A 20,816-nucleotide genomic window follows, 5' to 3' on the forward strand; every position below is an offset into this window, starting at 1 on the left:
TTGGTACCTTCTCCATTTAACTGTGATGCCTCATTGATGGACACACATTCTTAGTCTGCTTTCTGGTTTAGATATTTGAATGTTCATTTAATCCTCAAGCTGAAAAATATTGACCACCTCTTTATCTCTCCTCCTTCTCTTTCCCTCTGGAAAGAGCAAAAAGAGTAATAATAAAAATAGGCACCTGGAAAGAAGAATGAGACAATTTATTGTATCTAAATTTGAGTTTGAGGATGTCTCAGCTGTTGCCTTCTTTACATGCAATGCAAAGATGTTAAAGAGCAGACTCGGGAAAGATAAAGTATTGATGAAACCATTTAATAAATTGTACAACTTACACGACAAGTGGATGGTTTGTAATTTTATGACTCCCCCTCTCCCATGAAAGGAGAGGTCCATTTTTGTTATTTGAATTCCTTCAAAACAAAGCACTGGTTGCGAATGAGCCTCTCCACCAACTCCTCCATTTGGCTTACTCTGGATATGATTGGAGGACAAATCTGTTTGTTGAAGGCCTGCCAAATTCCCTCTTCTGATTCATCACTGACATCAGTAATGCCCCTTTCCTGAGTGGCTGTACCTGGTTGGGAATGATTGGTGAGCAAATTATGAGAAGCAACATGGCGGGGTGGATAGACATGGTTCTGGGAGTCAGAAGGTCATGGGTTCTAATCCCGGCCCTATCACTTGTCTGTCATGTGATCTTGGGCAAGTCACTTCACTTCTCTGGGACTCAGTTACCACAGCTGTAAAATAGGGATTGAGACTGTGAGACCCACATGGGACAGCGACTGTGGCTAATTTGATTTGCTTGTATCCATTATCCACCCCGGCGCTTAGTACAGTGCCTGGCACATAGTAAGCAAGTAGCAAATGTCATCGTTATTATTATTACCTGCTCGGCCCACCATGCCTGCTTCTCTGTTGGCGGGAGGGGCGAAATCCAGCAGAAGCTGGGGAAAAGGGGAGGAGGAGAGGACCACTCATTTCTAAGCACGCTGCCCAGAGCTCCTGAAAACTACCCAGCCTTTCCTGCTGCAGGAAACAGTCTCCTGCTGCTCCACAAATCCACTGAATCTTGCTTAATGTGGCTCCTGGCACTCTGAGCTGAAGGTTTTGTCCTGGATGTGAAAAGTCCCCAATTTTTTTCCCCTCCACAAGAATTCCAAAGAAGCACACACTGAACAGAGTTTGACAATTGTAGATGTGCGGGATTAGTAAAATTAGCAGATATAACACTTGATCCCTTCTTTCCATAATATGCCTCTTTATTATCATTATTTTCACCTTATTCATTAAGGACTTTTTTCTGGTATTTGTAAGACATTTACAGTGGGTCAAGTACTGGGGTAAATACAAGTTTCTAAGGTTGGACACAGTCTCCGTCCCACATGGGGCTCAAGTTAAAATGGGAGGGAGGAGGACTTAATCCCTATTTTACAGAGAAATGAAGTGGCTTGCCCAAAATGATGTGGCAGACGAGTGACAGAGCTGGGACTAGAACTAACTCCATAAGAAAGAGCGTGGCCTAGCAGATAGACCACGGGCCTGGGAGTTGGAAGGACCTGATTATCCTAGCTCCACTTGTCTGTTGGGTGACCTTAGGCAAGTCACTTCACTTCTCCAGTCCTCATTTACTTCATCTGTAAAATGGGGTTTAAAACTGGGAGCCCCTTGTGGGACATAGACATATCCAACCTGAGTACCTTGTATCTACCCCAGCGCTTAGAATGGTGCCTGGCACGTAGTAAACACTTAAAAAATGCTATTTTGAAATAACTCCAAAACTGTTGCACTGCACTCTCTCATATGTTCAGTACAGTGCTTGCACATAGTAAGCAATCAATACATATCTTTGATTGATTGGCTGATTGATAGGCTGGCGACAGGCTTTCAGTATGACAGTGGGACAGGGAATACTTCTTGAAAAAACCTGAAAATGAAATATTTGATCATGTTGAGAGGATCATTCAGTGGTGGAATAATTAGTCTTTGTTCAAACTCTGACAATAAACTGGAACAGAGAGTAGAGAAGTAATAATGTTGGTATTTGTTAAGCGCTTACTATGTGCAGAGCACTGTTCTAAGCGCTGGGTAGACACAGGGGAATCAGGTTGTCCCACCCACGTGGGGCTCACAGTCTTAATCCCCATTTTACAGATGAGGGAACTGAGGCACAGAGAAGTTAAGTGACTTGCCCACAGTCACACAGCTGACAAGTGGCAGAGCTGGGATTCGAACTCATGAGCCCTGACTCCAAAGCCCGTGCTCTTTCCACTGCGCCACGCTGCTTCTCAAGAAGTAAGCTTCTTGAGTACGGAAATCATATCTACCAACTCCACTGTACTCTCTCAGGTGTTTGGTAGGGCTCCCTCAACACAGCAAACGCTCAATAAATATCAGATTGACAGTGGACACGGTCCTCATTCGAGGAACCCATAGAAACTCATTTGTGTCTGTAAGGTCTGCACACAGGTCTTGAACAGGGTTTCGAATTTATGTATAGGTGGGATTAGCAGAATTTGGCTCACTGCCTAAGGAGAAATAGCTTTAAGAGAACCTAGGGGAGCTTCATGATTTACTGGAAGCTGTAGCTCTATTTCCAACCCGGGAGGGTGGCAGGGGGAGAGCGGGTTGGAATCGGGGAGCTTTCTCTCCACACAGGAGTCCCTAAGAAGCTTCCTCCAGAGAGAAGGGGTTGGGAAGACCCAGGAGTTTTTCCCATTTCCTGGCCGCAAGTGAAGCCGGAAGGAGATGCGGGAGGCTGTATTGACTTTGACTTAGATACTGCTATATCGTACATATACAAGCACTTAGGACAGTGTTCTGCACACAGCAATAATAATAAAGAGAATGGTGACATTCGCTAAGCACTTACTAGGTGGCAAGCTCTGCCCGAAGCCCTAGAGAAGATACAAGGTAATCAGGTCTGACACAGTCCCTTTTCCCCACCTAACTCTCAATCGAAGTAGGAGGGAGAAGAGGCATTGAAAGCCCATTGGGAGAAATTGAGGCAGAGAGAGGTTGAGACTCCTCTGGAAGTCTGTCCAGAGTCATTTCATTTGCACAGCCTCCCTTGGGTATGTGTTTGCCGATATTTGATAAGGTGTGAGTTTTACGTGAAATTATTATTACTGGGGCCAAATTGGTCAGTAGGCTGGGCTGAGCAGCAGGATCCTGGGCGTTTATTTTATTAATGATGTGTACATATCTATAATCTTATTGATTTATTTTGATGATATTGATGCCTGTCTACTAGTTTTGTTTTGTTGTCTGTCTCCCCCTCTTTTAGATTGTGAGCCCATTGTTGGGTAGGGATTGTCTCTATCTGTTGCCTAATTGTACTTTGCAAGTTTGTTTGTCATTGGCTGATCCTCGCTATATGCTGTAAATAAAGGCACGACCAAACTGAAGAGGCGCTCCGTTGTGACACTCGTATCTCTCCGGAGGTGAACGGTCACTCAGTCGTATTCCTCCTTTTTCTGATCTATCCAGCACTGTCTCTGAGTGTTACTTTTTCTTGCTTGCCTCACCACCTTGGGTTTGAATCCTCACTACTTTTTAAAATCCCATTCTCTTTTCGATTACAGTTTTTTGGGGACGACGAAGGGAACCCTGTGCTGTGATCAACCACATGACAGAAGGGATCGGATAGAGGATGGTGAATCCACCTAGTGCGCAATGGTAAGTCTAAGGGATCAGCTTTTAGGGCCCGGATCCTCACTCCCTCCTTTGTCCCGATTCAGCTTAAATTAGGAGCGCCCATCAGAGAGCGGGTAAGCAGCGTTTCTTTCCCGGAAACAGGGAAAGGGTTCTCCTCCCGGTATAGCATTGGAGAGTTGTTTCTCGTGAGAGATGGTTCACTAGGGTCTGGGAGACGTTCCAGGGTAGGGTCTGGGAGACATCCCAAGGTAGAGTCTGGGAGATGGCCCAGGATACGAATGTTTAACGAAATTGCGGGAGTTGTGGAACGACTGTGTCTTTCTGGCACAAAAAGGAATGACGAAAAAAAATTCTTATAGTGTCATAAAGTGTGGACTGAGGTTCAAAGATTAAACCGTCCATTATATCTGGCCTGAAGGAGGTTCCTTTGATCCTCAAAGTCTCAGAAAACTCTGGGAGATCCTATGTGTCTCCCGTGATGGGGATATGTGTTTGTGGTATTTATGGGCCGAGGCAGGAACACGAGAAAATCCTGCCAGTTTTCCCAGAGGACTAACCAGCCCTAAAGCCTCTATTTTTGGGTGCAGTCCTCCTCCTCAGCCACCTGGACTATATCCTCAGTTGCCCGTTGCCCTCCCATTTAGCCCTTCCCCACTGGCCTACCTCCCACCGGTGCCACCTCCTCCCGCAGTCATGGCCCTGGTACAGGTATCTCATCAACAGATCCCCGGTGTGGGTGGACAGTTAACCATTACTTCCCTTAGCTCTCATATTCTGTTCCAGCCCCAGAAACTGTTTTTGTGGCAACAGAATACTCTTCCCTTCGCCCAGAATCCTACGGAGGTCCATAGACGAGTTTGGGGCATCTTTCGGACCCATTCTCCAACCTGGGCAGATATAGAGGAGCTGTTGGAACTTTTCTTTACTAGACATGAGAGGCAGCATATAAGCGCCCAGACCATAAAATTAGAAGGTGAAGGCCAGCCCCAAGCGGCTTGGCCAGTTGCGGATCCTAATTGGAACTTGAATGTGGAAGGTAACTGGCAATGGCTCGCACAGGTTCGTCAGACCCTATTAACCGCCATTCAGGAGAAAGGTAGAAAACCTCCTGAGTGAGATTCCTTTAATGGCCTGAGGCAGAAGGACATAGAGACCTCAAATGAGCTCTTTAATCGATTAAGTGACACGGCTGAGACTATAGTACAGTTGAATTTGGATAATCATCGGGACGCCAGGGCTCTGTCTACCGCCTTTGTTAAACAAGGGAAATTTTCTAATTATTTTGATAAATGTATTCCCGGAAGGAGTTCTAAGCCCCTTCCCGAACTCAGAGGGATTGCTCGTCATGTAGAGACTATGAAACAGGACAATGCAGCTAAAGTCCTGGTAGCCCAGGCACCCAGAAACTCCCTGAGGACGTATTTTTATTGCCAAAAGGAGGGCCACTTCAAACGTGACTGCTCCCTCTTGAAGCAACGTCAGAGATTAGGAGCAGGGGCTCAGGAACCAGGTAGCAGAGGTCCTCTGGGAGGCCGAGGGAACTACCCAGAACCTAAATGGGAAGGAAGGTCATACCTTAAGTCAGGTCCCGATTTCCCTATCGGGCCATGGGATCCTCCCCATTGACTCCGCACCCCTTTTTCTGTCCCTGCCTCAGGGTCTGTCTACCCAAATATTTGTCACATATCGCTGGACTGTACCCGTAGATGGGATCTGCCTGACTGGAGCCCCGAGGATGACCACCCCCACCAGAAAAGCCTGATACCCTGGTCCCAGTGGTGACAGACGATAAGCTTGTTACCCAACCCCCCGAAATATTTTGTTTTCTTACCATAAACACGAGAAAATACCGAATGTTCGTTGATACCAGAGCTACCTACTGGGCCCTTCCTTCCTTTCCTCCAGGGGGCCGAGAAAAGGATAGCATCAAGATCATGAGGGTCGGGGGAAAGATTCAGTCTGTTTCTTGTACTCTAACCCTCCAGTGTTTGGATGGCAGGTATTTGCCTACGCCACCCCTTTTTGGTAATCCCCTCCACTCCTTCCCCTTTGATGGGAAGAGACTTACTGTGCCGCCCGAACATCGTTATCGAGCGTGATGAATATCAGGATATCTCTCTGCACCTTGGGGTGGTAATAGGTCAACCCACTCCTTTTGGCCTCGTCTTTCCAAGCCTTACGATTGCTCCGGAGCGTAGACAACCTGCTTGTCTAGTTGTTCCACTCTTACCAGCCTCTTTTCCCGTTGAGCATCCCGGGGACTCCTCTGAACTTGGAGAATTGCCCAATTCTCTATGGAGCACAAGACCTTCAGATGTGGATTTGCTGTGGGGGAATTACTCCTGTCACGTGCCCTACTCGGGAGGGGCCCCTACCAAATGTGAGGCAATACCCTTTGTCTGCGGGAGGGAGATGTGGATTGGAGCCCATCGTGACGGCATTCTTGAGCCAAGGTATCTTAGTTGAATGTCAGTCCCCCTGTAACACCCCCATACTACCGGTCCGAAAGCCTGGTGACCCTCCCACGTACCGGCTCATCCAAGAATTAAGGGCCATCAGTGCATATGTAAAGCCCCTGCATACGGTCGTACCAAACTCTTCAGCAGTAGTGGCATACGTCAGCCTGAAGCCCTGATATTTTACTTGTATCGATCTAAAGGGTGCTTTCTTTAGCATTTCATTGGCTCCTGAAAGCCAACCCCTCTTTGCCTTCACCTGGGAGGGTAGGCAGCTGACGTTTACTCGTCTGCCTCAGGGGTTTGTACATTCACCAACCATTTTCTCCCTGGAATTAACCAAAACGTTGTCTCTCCTTGATCCTCCATCTGGTGGGTGTCTCTTCCAGTATGCAGATTATCTTCTAGTTGTGGGGAGATGTGCGAGGATTTCTGACAAATCCTTTGTCGGAAAGGATCCCTTGAGGTCCTTCGACATTTGGGAACAGTGGGACTGAAGGTTATTCATGGACATGGACAGTCTCTCTCGTTTCCTTTTCAATTTCTCCGCTGAGCTCCGTCTGTTGGCCAATTATACGGGAGATGCCATCACTGCCCTTCAGTCGGAGGTGAGTTCCCTGTCTAGTGTGGTCCTTCAGAACCGAATGGCCTTAGACCTACTTCTCGCCAAATGGGGGGAGGGGGTTAGGGAGAGTGGAGAGTCTGCGTGTTCCTAAATCAGTCTTGTTGTTTCTACCGGGACACAACAGAAAATCACATCCCTAATGGCACGCCTGACTTCCCAGTGCGGCAACCCTTCTGGGTCCTGATGGGATTGGTTGGGGCTCTCAAACATGCCTGCTTGGCTGGGAAATCTGACTGATGGACTAATTCCCTTTGTCGTCCCTATTATACATGCCCTTTTCTTGGTTTGCTGTGTCTTTCATCTCCTTAGCTGGGTTTCCAAAAGGCGGCCTGATCGATCATACAGTTGCACCCGTCAGGGATACCCCTCTCACGGTAAGACCTTCTCGAAATCACCCAGCGCTTGGACAAGACCTATAGCTCCCCATAGGTGCCGTTTCTCACGGAAGGCCTCTGTACCTTGAGGAGGGACATGCGATCCCCGCAGGGGTTTAGGCCCTGTTGAGCTCAAAAGGAGGGATTATTTGGAAGCATCATTCCAAGCATTCCAGCGCTTCGTCTAAATGACAAACGGAGTACGTCCTGGACGCTATTCCAGGCGGGAGGTACACCATGTCCACAAATTCCGGGGGATGGAGATTGTTTCTTACCCATAACAAATAAAGCCTGCCTGAGGAGCCTCTCTTGTTACTGAAGAAAACACACTCGCCCGAGTTCTTTTGTGATATGGCTAGCTCTCTCTTTATGCTGTAAATAAAAGCACAACCAAACTGGAGAGGGGCACCATTGTGTCATTCGTACCTCTCTGGAGGTGAACGGGCACTCGGTCATATTCCTCCCTTTTCTGATCTATCCGGCACTATCTCCGGGAGTTACTTTTTCCCGCTTGCCTCACCACCTTGGTTTCGAATCCTCACTGCTTTGTTTAGTTCCATTCTCTTTTCGAGTACAGTGACCTTCACAACATCGCCAAGATCCACCCTTTCGTCTCCACCCAAACTGCTACCTTGCTCTCATAATATCCCGACTGGACTATTGCATCAGCCTCCTCTCTGATTTCCCATCCTCCTGTCTCTCCCAGCTCCAGTTCATTCTTCATTCCTCTGCCCGGATCATCTTTTTACAGAAATGCTCTGGGCATGCCACTTCCCTCCTCAAAAACCTCCAGTGGTTGCCGACCAACCTTCGCATAAAACAAAAGCTCATCACTCTTGCCTTCAAAGCTCTCCATCACCTAGCCCCGCCCCCCCACCTCACCTCCCTTCTCTCCTTCTCCAGGCCACCCCATCCACTCCACCCTTCTGCTGCCGCTAACTTCCTCACGGTCCCTCGTTCGTGCCTGTCACCAGTCGACCCCTGGCCCACGCCCTACCGCTGACCTGGAATAATAATGTTGGTATTTGTTAAGCGCTTACTATGTTCCAAGCACTGTTCTAAGCGCTGGGGTAGATACAGGGTAATCGGGTTGTCCCACGTGAGGCTCACAGTTAATCCCCATTATACAGATGAGGTAACTGAGGCACAGAGAAGTTAAGTGACTTGCTCACAGTCACACAGCTGACAAGTGGCAGAGCAGGGATTCGAACTCATGACCTCTGACTCCCAAGCCCGGGCTCTTTCCACTGAGCCACGCTGTTCCTCTTCACATCTGCCAACTAACTCTCTTCCTCTCGTCAAAGCCCTCCTGAAAAACTCACCTCCTCCAGGAGGTCTTCCCAGACTGAGCCCTCCCTTTTCCTCTGCTCCTCCTCCCTTCCCCACTCCCCCCATTCCTTCCCTCTGCTCTTCCCCCTAACCCCTCCTCACAGCACGTGTGCATATTTGTATATATTTTATATATACTATTTGTATATAGTGAGAAGCAGCGTGGCTCACTGGAAAGAAGCACGGGCTTGGGAGTCAGAGGTCATGGGTTCTAATCCCATCCCGGCCCCTGTCAGCTGTGAGACCTTGGGCAAGTCACTTAACTTCTCTGTGACTCAGTTACTTCATCTGTAAAATGGGGGTGAAGACTATCAGCCGCACATGGGACACCCTGATTACCTTATTACCTCAGCGTTTAGAACAGTGCTTGGCACAAAGCAAGTGCTTAACAAACACCAACATTATCATTATATTATTTATTGCTCTATTTATTTTGTTAATGATGTGTCTATATCTATGATTCTATTCATCTTGAGGGTATTGACACCTGACCACTTGTTTGGTTTTGTTCTCTGTCTCCCCCGTTTGGACCATGAGCCCGTTGTTGGGCAGGGATTGTCTATCTGTTGCCCAACTGTACATTCCAAGCGCTTAGTCCAATGCTCTGCACATAGTAAGCGCTCAATCAATGCGGTCGAATAAATGAATGAATGAATTTCCTTCCATAAATACATTTCTACAGTGCTCATCACACAGCCCACAGCTAGAATAAGCGCTCAGTCTCTGCGCTCGATGGCTTAGGCCCCGCAGGCCCCACAACCCCAGCTCCCACCCGCCCCGCGCTCCCGTCCTGCCACCTACGCGGCGACGCTGTGACGCGTCCTCGTCCCTCCAGGGCGGTATTTCCGGGGACGCTCTAGGCCGCCTGGAGGAGGAAGGAGGACGGAGCCCTGGGCCATGCGTTCTAATCCAGGCTCTGACATTTGTCTGCTGCGTGACCTTGAGCAAGTCATTTAACTTCTCTGTGCCTCAGAAACTTCATCTGTAAAATGGGGATTGAGACTGTGAGCCCCACATGGGACGTGGACAGTGTCCAACCCAATTTGCTTGCATCCATCCCAGTGCTTAGTACAGTGCCCAGCACCTAGTAAGTGAGTAGCAAATGCTATCATTATCATTATAATAATAATAATAAATAAATGAATGAATGATCTGTACTTCAGTTCTGTGGGGCTAAGAGTGGGGGTGAAAAAGGGGTGTAAATCAAAATTCAAGGATGACACAGAAGGAAGAGGAAGTAGGGGAAATTATGGCTTAGTTGGGGAAGGCTTCTTGGAGGAGATGTGCTTTTAATAAGGCTTTGAAGGTGGGGATAGTGATCAGATTGGAACGGGGAGGGATTTCCCGGCCAGAGGCAGGATGTGGGTGAGGAGTTGGCAGTGAGATAAAAGAGATTTGATAGAGGTTCAACCTTTCAGAGTAAGATTACGCCTCTACATTAAGACCAGAGGAACACCTCCATTTTCTGCCTCTGTGACAACAAGGTACTGCAATGTCAGAGACTGACAACGTGATAGATGGTTCATGGTTAGGTTAGGCAGCATGGCTCATCACAAGGGAGTATTAACCTCCTATCAACCTCCGCTTGGTTGCCTATCAACCTCCGCTCCAAACAAAAACTCCTCACTCTAGGCTTCAAGGCTCTCCATCACCTTGCCCCTTCCTACCTCTCCTCCCTTCTCTCTTTCTACCGCCCACCCCGCACGCTCCGCTCCTCAGCCGCCCACCTCCTCGCCGTCCCTCGGTCTCGCCTATCCCGCCGTCGACCCCTGGGCCACGTCCTCCCGCGGTCCTGGAACGCCCTCCCTCCTCACCTCCGCTAAACTGATTCTCTTCCCCTCTTCAAAACCCTACTTAAAACTCACCTCCTCCAAGAGGCCTTCCCAGACTGAGCTCCTCTTCTCCCTCTACTCCCTCTGCCACCCCCCTTTACCTCTCCACAGCTAAACCCCCTTTTTCCCCTTTTCCCTCTGCTCCTCCACCTCTCCCTTCCCATCCCCACAGCACTGTACTCGTCTGCTCAACTGTATATATTTTCATTACCCTATTTATTTTGTTAATGAATTGTACATCGCCTTGATTCTATTTAGTTGCCATTGTTTTTACGAGATGTTCTTCCCCTCGACTCTATTTATTGCCATTGTTCTTGTCTGTCCATCTCCCCCGATTAGACTGTAAGCCCGTCAAATGGCAGGGACTGTCTCTATCTGTTGCCGACTTGTTCATCCCAAGCGCTTAGTACAGTGCTCTGCATATAGTAAGCGCTCAATAAATACTATTGAATGAATGAATGAATGAATGAATGAATGAATGAATGGAGCCGGAGCGGCAGAGAGGCGGAGTGCGGGCGGGGATCACCGAGACGCAGGAGCCTCCGCCTTCCTAGAGCGTCGCTGGAAGTGCCGCGCTGGGATGGCGGGGTCGCGCTTCGGGCCGCCGCCGCCACGCGGTGCTGTGAGACGTGAGGCCGGTGCGCGCCTGGGCGTTGTCCTGGCCTGACAGAGAGCGGGCCAACGGGGCGAGGGTGGGCGCGGTCCCCTGCCCCCTGTGCAATGTATTAACTGCATTTTATTTCTTATCAACTTGATTTCTATTTCTTAGTCTTCTTTATTATCAGCTTTATTACTATTTCATCTTTCACGGGCCTGCTCATGCCATGTAATGGCACATAGAGTGGGCCGCAACTCAGTTTCATCTTTCATCAAACTCAAATTTAGATAGAATAAATTGAACTCTTTTTTTCCTGCTGCCAGAGGGGAAAAGAATGACAGGAGTGGGGAAGTCGTCATTTTTTTGCTTGAACATTAGGTGAACATGCAAATGTGTAAACCTGAACATTCAGATCTATAAACCAAACTATGTAAACCAGAAAGCAGACAAGAATATTTGTGAGCTCATTATTAGCATCATGATTATCTTATTTGTTAAACACCTACTATCTGTCAGGTACTGCTCTAAGCACAGGGGTAGATACAAGTTAAGTGGGTTAGACCCAATCCCCTGTCCCACATGGGGCTCACAGTCTAAACGTGAATTTTCCAGAAAAATAAAAACACCCCATTCGTCTGATGTATGATAATGAGAATCCACTAGGTGTGAAGCTCGCCAACATTTCTGTACGTTTTGAAGCACGGGTAACAAATACCATTTCTTTTCTCTATTTATTTTTTAAATTCCATTTTCTCATAACGAAAACTCTACCAAGGTAATCAGGTTACCCAGTCCATGTCCCACATGGGGCTTCCGGTCTTTAACCCCATTTTACAGATGAGGTAACTGAGGCACAGAGAGGTTAAGTGATGCAGCCAAGGTTCCACAGCAGGAAGTGGCAGAGACAGGATAAGAACCCAGTTCCTCTCACTCCCAGTCCCGGGCTATTTCCGCTACGCTGTTGGGTATTATTGGGCAACCCAAATGAGGAATGTCTGGCCACCTGATCCCAGTGGAACCGGAGACAGGGCCTAGGTGACTTCCCTGGAAGCTATGAATGGCTCGCATTGGCATCAAGAGATTCACTTTTCTGGAATGTCCTGATTCTCCTGTCACTGTGAATCAGCAGAAGCGGACTCACGGTGGAGAACGTGAAACCTAGCACCATGTGGCTGGTCACCAACAGAAAGGGCTTCTCTTTCATGGGCAGTATGACGGTCAGAATGATCGAATGTCGCCCATGGAGAAGGACATAGAGCGTTGCCAGAGCCACGACCCTCTTGGTCGCCCTGACCTCAGGTGTCTCCCCGGGGGCCTCCCGTGCGCGTGGAGGTGCCGGACCCGCTGGTGGTGCCTGTGCAGAATGAACACCATGTAGCCGCTGGCCAAGCTCATGAGCCCCACGAAGACGAGGTCGCGCAAAGAGCGCACGACCACGATGAGTAGGGTGGTTTCCGCGCTGATACTGACTTTGGAGCAATATTTGAGATCCAACATGAGTTGAACGCTGCTGTTCTGGGGGCCTGTCATGTTCACCAGCACATCAAAATCCACGAGCAGACTGAGGCCCCAGGACAGGAGGCGGGAGGGGAAGATGCACCTGGGCAGCCTGGCTTTGATCCGGGCCCACCGGGAGGTCCCGGGGCTGATGGTGACGGCCTGGAAGACGCTCCGGATGCAGGTGCTACAGATGGCGAGGCTGCGGGCCATTCGAAACAGATAAATGAGGATTTTGCATCAAACACTGTCCAGGAAATTTCTCCATCCCCAAGCAGACATGGTCTCTGGGATTCCAAAGGCGAGGTGGATGATGGTATTAACCAAGACCAGGTGGGCAAAGCCCAAGTCTGACGGGCTCAGCTTGGGGCTGGAAGAGGCCCAGGTTGTCCCACATGGGGCTCACAGTCTTAATCCCCATTTTACAGATGAGGTATATCAGTCGCAGAGAAGAGAAGTGACTTGCCCAAAGTCACACAGCTGACAAGTGGAGGGGCCGGGATTAATACCCATGACCTCTGACTCCCAAGCCAGGGCTCTTTCCACTGAGTCATGCTACGGGAAAGGTAATTGAGGCACAGAAGTAAAGTGATTTGCCCAAGTCCACAGAGCACACAAGTGGTAGATCCGGGATTAGAACCCAGGTCCCCCTGACTCCCCAGCCCGTGCGCTATCCATTATCATTATCGATGGTTTTTCTTGAGCTCTTACTGTGTCCAGAGCACTGTATCAGCGCGTGGGAGGGTACGATAGTAGGCACATTAAGCGTAGAGTCTGGAGATGAGCCTAGTTCAGTGCTCTGTCCACAGTAAGCGCTCAATAAATAAGAATTGAATGAATGAGTCGATGTTTGAATAGCTGTTCCTCATCTCCTTTTCTCCCTTCTCCCTTCTTCTAGATGTGTCCCCTGTATTCCCCCTCTCTCAGCCCCACGGCACTTATTTCCATACCCGGAATTGATTTCTATTAATGTCTACCTCCCCCTCTAGAATGCAAAGTCCTTGTAGGCAAGGAACGTGTCTATCGGCTGTGTTATATTGTCCTCTCCCAAGCGCTTAGTACAGTGCTCTGCACACAGTAAGGGCTCAGAGAAGCAGCGTAGCTTAGCGGAAAGACCTCGGGCTTGGGAATCAGAGGTTCTAAACCCGGCTCTGCCGCTTGACAGCTGTGTGACCTTGGGCAGTCACTTCACTTCTCGGTGCCTCAGTTACCTCATCTGTTTGGGGATGAAAAGTGTGAGCCCCACGTGGGACAACCTGATTACCCTGTATCTACCTCAGTGCTTAGAGCAATGCTTGGCACATAGTAAGAACTTAACAAATACCACAATTATTATTATTATTATTGTTGTGTTCCCTGCCCACATGAAGCTTGGAGTGTAGTAGGGGAGACAGATATTAATCAGTCAATCAGTAATATTTACTGAGCACAAACTGTGTGCAGAGCACTTTCCTATGTACATGGAAGGGGATACCGAATAGAGTTAGTAGAAACGTTCCCCTGCCCAAAGTGATCTTCATTCATTTATTCTTTCAATCGTATTTACTGAGCGCTTACTGTGTGCAGAGCACTGTCCTAAGCGCTTGGGAGAGTACAATTCAGCAATAGAGACAATCCCTGCCCACACCAGGCTTACAGTCTAGAAGGGTGGAGACAGACATCAAAACAAATAAACAGGCTTCAGTAGAAATCAGTAGAATTATAGATCTATACACATCAAAACAGGGTCACAGGCATCAATCAATCAATCGCTCATATTTACTGAGTGCTTACTGTGTGCAGAGCACTGTACTAAGCGTTTGGGAGAGAACGGTACAACAGAACTGGTAGCCATGTTCCCTGTCCACAATGAGCTTGCTGCCTAGAAGAGATAGACATAAATCAATCAGTCAGTGATATTTATTGAGCATTAACTGTGTGAAGAGCACTTTGCTAAATACTTGGGAGAGTACAGTACAATAGGGTTGGTAGAGGCGTTCACTGTCTAGAGAGGGAAATAGGCATTAATCAGTCAGACCATCAATCAATCAATCAATCAGACAATCAATCAATCAATCCATCATTCATACTTATTGAGCGCTTACTGTGTGCAGAGCACTGTACTAAGCGCTTGGGAGAAGACAATATAACAGAATTGATAGACATATTTCTTACCCACAATGAGTTTGTACTCTGTCACTCTGTCATCCTCAGATGGGTCTATCTTTGGCTTGTCAGGTTGTACAACACAACCCACCACATCAGAGAAGTAGCGTGGATTAATGGATTATTTCTTGCCGAACTGTACTTTCCAAGCGCTTAGTACAGTTCTCTGCATACACTAAGAGCGCAATAAATAGGATTGAATGAATGAATGAGTGGAAAGATCCTGGGCTTGGGAGTCAGAGGCCGTAGGTTCTAATCCCAGCTCCACCACTTGTCAGCTGTGCGACTTTGGACAAGTCACTTCACTTCTCCGTGCCTCGATTACTTCATCTGTAAAATGGGGGTGAAGACTGTGAGTCCCACGTGGGCAACCTAATTACCTTGTATCTATCCAAGCGCTTAGAACAGTGCTCGACACATAGTAAGAGATTGAACAAATACCATTTATCATTATTATTATCATTATTATTATCATTATTATTATTATTATCAGTACACTGGACTTATTTCTGGTATCGCCCCTTTAAACCGTAAGCTCGCTGTGGGCAGGGAATGTACCTACCTATTTATTTTGTTAATGACATGTATACCTCTATGATTCTATTTAACTTAATGATGCTGTTTTGTTTAGTTCTGTTTTTCTTTGCCGCCTGTCTCCCCCGTTTAGACTGTGAGCCCGTTATTGGGCAGGGATTGTCTCTATCTGTTGCCGAATTGTACATTCCAAGCTGTTAGTGCAGTGTCTGCACATAGTAAGCGCTCAATAAATACTATTGAATGAATGAATGAATCTACCAACTCCAGTGCATTCTACGCACTCAGATACTCAGTACAATGCTCTATACACAGTGAGAGCTCAGCAAATACTAGCGATTGATCGTTGGAAACCAACTGTGTTGACCTCTACTCTTCCAAGCGTTCAGTACAGTGCTCTGCACACTGTAAGCACTCAACAAATACCACTGATTGATTAATTGGCACCAACTCTGTGGAACCATACTCTCCCAAGCACTCAGTACAGAGCCGTACGGACCCTAAGAGCTCAACAAGTACCACCAATCCATTGACCCTAGGAGAGATTTCCGTCAGAAGTAAGAGATTCCCTTTTCCAGAAGGTCTTCATCCTGCGATCGGTGTGAATAATCAGGAAGGGACTGATCGCTGAGAAGGTGAATGCCAACACCATGTTGATATTCACTAGCAGAGAGGACTTCTCTCTCATGTTCAGTAAGACACTCAGCATGATCGAATGTTGCCCATAGAGGAGGACGTAGAGGGTGACCAGGGCGACCACTCTCTTGGCCGCGCTGACCTCAGGCGAGTGTCCGGGCCCGTGGAGGTGCTGGACCTGACGGTGGTGCCTATACAGGACAAACACCATGTAGCCACTGGCCACGCTCATGAGGCCCAAGAAGACGAGGTCTCGCAGCGAAAAAATCACCCCAACTATTAGCGTGACATCCGCACCGGGATTGATAATGGAGCAATACTTGAGATCCAAAGGACTATGCACACTGGCGTTCTGAGGGCCTGTCAAGTAGACTGCTGAACTCGTGTCTATCAGCAGATTGAGGGCCCAGGACAGGAGACAGGAGGGGATGATACAGTTGGGCAACCTGGCTTTGATCCGGGACCACGGGGGGGTCCTGGGGCTGATGGTGACGGACTGGAAGATGCTCAGGAGACAGGTGCTACAGATGGCAAGGCCCCGGGCCACGCGGTACATGTACATGAGGATTTTACAGCCAACATTGTTCAGGAAATTCCTCAGTCCCCAGGCCGACAAGATCTCGGACAATCCCCTGGTAAGCAGTACTATGGCGTTGGACAGGGCTAGGTGAGAGAGGATCAAGTCGGAGGAGCTGAGCTTCAGGCTGGCAGAGACTCTGTGGATATAGAACAGGAGGAGGAAAATATTTCCTGAGACTCCCACGCAGATCTGGAATAGCAGCAGGAAACCAAAAGAAAGTTCAGTGGCATCCATTGTCAGACATTTCCAACTGGAAGAAGAGAAGGGCACTTGCCAAACTACCTGGGAGGGGAGAAGTGAGAGACAGAAAAGAGGCAGAGATAGAGAGACCAGACAGCAACAGGGATAGAGACAGAGAGATCATTTTTTACTTTTCACTAACAAATCTCTAAGCCACTCTTTACGGTATTTGTTAAGAAATAATAATAGTAATGATGATGGCATTTGTTAAGTGCCTACTATATGTGCCGAGCACTGTTCTATTTGAGATCCAACATGAGTTGAACGCTGCTGTTCTGGGGGCCTGACATGTTCACCAGCACATCAAAATCCACGAGCAGACTGAGGCCCCAGAACAGGAGGCAGGAGGGGAAGACGCACCTGGGCAGCCTGGCTTTGATCCGGGCCCACCGAGAAGTCCCGGGGCTGATGGTGACAGCCTGGAAGAAGCTCAGGAGGCAGGTGCTGCAGATGGCGAGACTGCGGGCCATTCGAAACAGATAAATGAGGATTTTGCATTCAACGCTGTCCAGGAAATTTCTCCATCTCCAAGCAGACATTATCTCTGAGATTCCAAAGGCGAGGAGGATGATGGTATTAGCCAAGACCAGGTAGGCAAAGCCCAAGTGTGACGGGCTCAGCTTGGGGCCGGAAGAGGCCATGCAGATATAGAACAGGAGAAGGGCAATGTTCCTTAAGAGGCCGATTGCCATTTGGAGCAGAAACACGATCCCAAAAGTGAGCTCAGTGGTGTTCATTGTCTAGAATTGTCCTCGAATTTCAAAGTAGGCCTCAATCAATCAATGCTATTCATTGAGCACTTTCTGCGAACAGAGCACTGTACTAATCGCTTGGGAGAATACAACAGAGCAGAGTTGGTAGACATGTTCCCTGCCCATAGGGCTCTTACAGTCTAGAGGGGGGAGACAGACATTATTATTATTATTATTATCTAGTGTCTTTGAGTCCTTTCTGATTCATAGCCACATTATGGATATATTTCCTCCAGAACGTCCTGCCTCGGGGATCCCGACTGGCACAGGAAGGTGGGTCACTGCTGTGGCCATAGTGTTGCTAAGGAGGACTGAAAGTGAGGAGACGCCGTTTTTTCCCAGGCCATTTTCATGGCAGACCCATGACCCCAGGAGACACGGCTGCAGAAAAGGGGAAGAGAAGACTTTAGGCGTATAGTTTCTCGTGGTCAGGGAACATAGCTGCCAACTAATAATAGTAATAATTTTGGCATTTGTTAAGCACTTACTATGTGCTAGGCACCGCAATAGGTGCTGGGGTAGATGTAATAATGATAATTCATTCATTCACTTGTATGTATAGAGCGCTTATTGTGTGCAGAACACTGTACTAAGCGCTTGGATAGAACAATTCAGCAATAGAGAGAGGCAATCCTTGTCCACACTGCGGTTACAGTCTAGAAAAGCAGAGACGGACAACAAAACAAGTGAACAGGCATCCATATAAATGAATAGAATTGTAGATATATACACATCAAAACATAGTCACAGTCCCTAACATCAAGGAGCACACAAAATTCCCAAGAAACCAAGCCAGATATCCATTTATTCATTCATTCATTCAATAGAATTTATTGACCGCTTACTATGTGCAGAGCACTGTACTAAGCGCTTGGAATGTAAAATTCGGCAACAGATAGAGACAATTCCTGCCCATTGACGGGCTTACAGTCTAATCGGGAGAGGCATACGGACAAAAACAAGACAATTTAATCACGATAAATAGAATCAAGGGGATGTATGCCTCATTATCCCTAACCCCTCAGGATCTGTGTAATTGGAGGGATTCGGTCATTCGTATTCATTGAGTGCTTACTCTATGCAGAGCACTGTACTAAGCGCTTGGGAGAGTCCAGTAGAACAATATAACTGGCACATTCCCTGCCCATAATAATAATAATGGTTTCTTGTTAAGGGCTTACTATGTTTCAAGCACTGTTCTAAGCGCTGGGGTAGATATGAGCTAATCAGGTTGGACACAGTCCCTGTCCCACAGGAGGCTCACGCTCTTAATCCCCCTTCTAGAGATGAGGTAACAGAGAAATTAAGGGACTTTTCCAAGGTCACACTGCCGACAAGGGGCGAAGCCGGGGGAGAAGCAGCGTGGTTCAGTGGAAAGAGCCTAGGCTTCGGAGTCAGAGGTCATGAGTTCGACTCCCGGCTCTGCCACTTGTCAGCTGTGTGACTGTGGGCAAGTCACTTCACTTCTCTGTGCCTCAGTTCCCTCATCTGTAAAATGGATATTAAAAGTGTGTGAGCCCCACGTGGGACAACCTGATGACCCTGTATTCATTCATTCATTCAATAGTATTTATTGAGCGCTTACTATGTGCAGAGCACTGTACTAAGCGCTTGGGATGAACAAGTCGGCAACAGATAGAGACAGTCCCTGCCGTTTGACGGGCTTACGGTCTAATCGGGGGAGACGGACAGACAAGAACAATGGCAATAAACAGCGTCAAGGGGAAGAACATCTCGTAAAAACAATGGCAACTAAATAGAATCAAGGCGATGTACAATTCATTAACAAAATAAATAGGGTAACGAAAATATATACAGTTGAGCGGACGAGTACAGTGCTGTGGGGATGGGAAGGGAGAGGTGGAGGAGCAGAGGGAAAAGGGGAAAATGAGGCTTTGGCTGCGGAGAGGTAAAGGGGGGATGGCAGAGGGAGTAGAGGGGGAAGAGGAGCTCAGTCTGGGAACGCCTCTTGGAGGAGGTGATTTTTAAGTAGGGTTTTGAAGAGGGAAAGAGAATCAGTTTGGCGGAGGTGAGGAGGGAGGGCGTTCCAGGACCGCGGGAGGACGTGACCCAGGGGTCGACGGCGGGATAGGCGAGACCGAGGGACGGTGAGGAGGTGGGCGGCAGAGGAGCGGAGCGTGCGGGGTGGGCGGTAGAAAGAGAGAAGGGAGGAGAGGTAGGAAGGGGCAAGGTGATGGAGAGCCTCGAAGCCTAGAGTGAGGAGTTTTTGTTTGGAGCGGAGGTCGATAGGCAACCACTGGAGTTGTTTAAGAAGGGGAGTGACATGCCCAGATCGTTTCTGCGGGAAGATGAGCCGGGCAGCGGAGTGAAGAATAGACCGGAGCGGGGCGAGAGAGGAGGAAGGGAGGTCAGAGAGAAGGCTGACACAGTAGTCTAGCCGGGATATAACGAGAGCCCGTAGCAGTAAGGTGGAGAGGAAAGGGCGGATCTTGGCGATATTGTAAAGGTGAAACCGGCAGGTCTTGGTAACGGATAGGATGTGTGGGGTGAACGAGAGAGACGAGTCAAGGATGACACCGAGATTGCGGGCCTGAGAGACGGGAAGGATGGTCGTGCTATCCACGGTGATAGAGAAGTCTGGGAGAGGACCGGGTTTGGGAGGGAAGATGAGGAGCTCAGTGTTGCTCATGTTGAGTTTTAGGTGGCGGGCCGACATCCAGGTGGAGACGTCCTGAAGGCAGGAGGAGATGCGAGCCTGAAGGGAGGGGGAAAGGACAGGGGCGGAGATGTAGATCTGCGTGTCATCTGCGTAGAGATGGTAGTCAAAGCCGTGAGAGCGAATGAGTTCACCGAGGGAGTGAGTGTAAATGGAGAACAGAAGAGGGCCAAGAACTGACCCTTGAGGAACTCCAACAGTTAAAGGATGGGAGGGGGAGGAGGCTCCAGCGAAGGAGACCGAGAATGATCGGCCAGAGAGGTAAGAGGAGAACCAGGAGAGGACAGAGTCCGTGAAGCCAAGGTGAGATAAGGTATGGAGGAGGAGGGGATGGTCGACAGTGTCAAAGGCAGCAGAGAGGTCAAGGAGGATCAGAATGGAGTAGGAGCCATTGGATTTGGCAAGAAGGAGGTCATGGGTGACCTTAGAGAGAGCAGTCTCGGTAGAGTGGAGGGGACGGAAGCCAGATTGAAGGGGGTCTAGGAGAGAATGGGAGTTAAGGAATTCTAGGCATCGATTGTAGACGACTCGTTCTAGGATTTTGGAAAGGAAGGGTAGTAGGGAGATAGGACGATAACTGGAAGGGGAAGTGGGGTCAAGAGCGGGTTTTTTTAGGATGGGGGAGACGTGGGCATGTTTGAAGGCAGAGGGGAAGGAGCCCTTGGAGATTGAGTGGTTAAAAATAGAAGTTAAGGAAGGGAGGAGGGCAGGGGCGATGGTTTTAAGAAGGTGAGAGGGAATGGGGTCCGAGGCGCAGGTGGAGGGGGTGGCACTTGCGAGGAGGGAGGAGATCTCCTCTGAGGATACTGCAGGGAAGGATGGGAAAGTAGGGGAGGGGTTTTGGTGTGGGGAGGGGAGAGGCGGAGGGTTGACTTTGG

General features: G+C 48.6%; 1 protein-coding gene and 2 pseudogenes across 1 annotated transcript; all 3 read right to left on the reverse strand.

Moving 5' to 3' along the window:
- ORNANAV1R-PS3238 (vomeronasal 1 receptor ornAnaV1R-ps3238 pseudogene) lies at window positions 11,929-12,851 on the reverse strand (annotated as a pseudogene).
- ORNANAV1R3097 (vomeronasal 1 receptor ornAnaV1R3097) lies at window positions 15,589-16,503 on the reverse strand. The gene has a single exon (NM_001253489.2). The coding sequence runs from the start codon at window positions 16,501-16,503 to the stop codon at window positions 15,589-15,591; it is 915 nt and encodes a 304-aa protein (NP_001240418.1).
- Window positions 16,752-17,246, reverse strand: ORNANAV1R-PS3749 (vomeronasal 1 receptor ornAnaV1R-ps3749 pseudogene; annotated as a pseudogene).

The sequence above is a fragment of the Ornithorhynchus anatinus genome, unplaced genomic scaffold, assembly GCF_004115215.2.
Source record: "Ornithorhynchus anatinus isolate Pmale09 unplaced genomic scaffold, mOrnAna1.pri.v4 scaffold_462_arrow_ctg1, whole genome shotgun sequence".
Classification (NCBI taxonomy): domain Eukaryota; kingdom Metazoa; phylum Chordata; class Mammalia; order Monotremata; family Ornithorhynchidae; genus Ornithorhynchus; species Ornithorhynchus anatinus.

Bases quoted from the DNA above. Each gene is read 5' to 3' on its own strand.
- ORNANAV1R3097 (NM_001253489.2), bottom strand. From the start codon at position 16,503: ATGGATGCCACTGAACTTTCTTTTGGTTTCCTGCTGCTATTCCAGATC.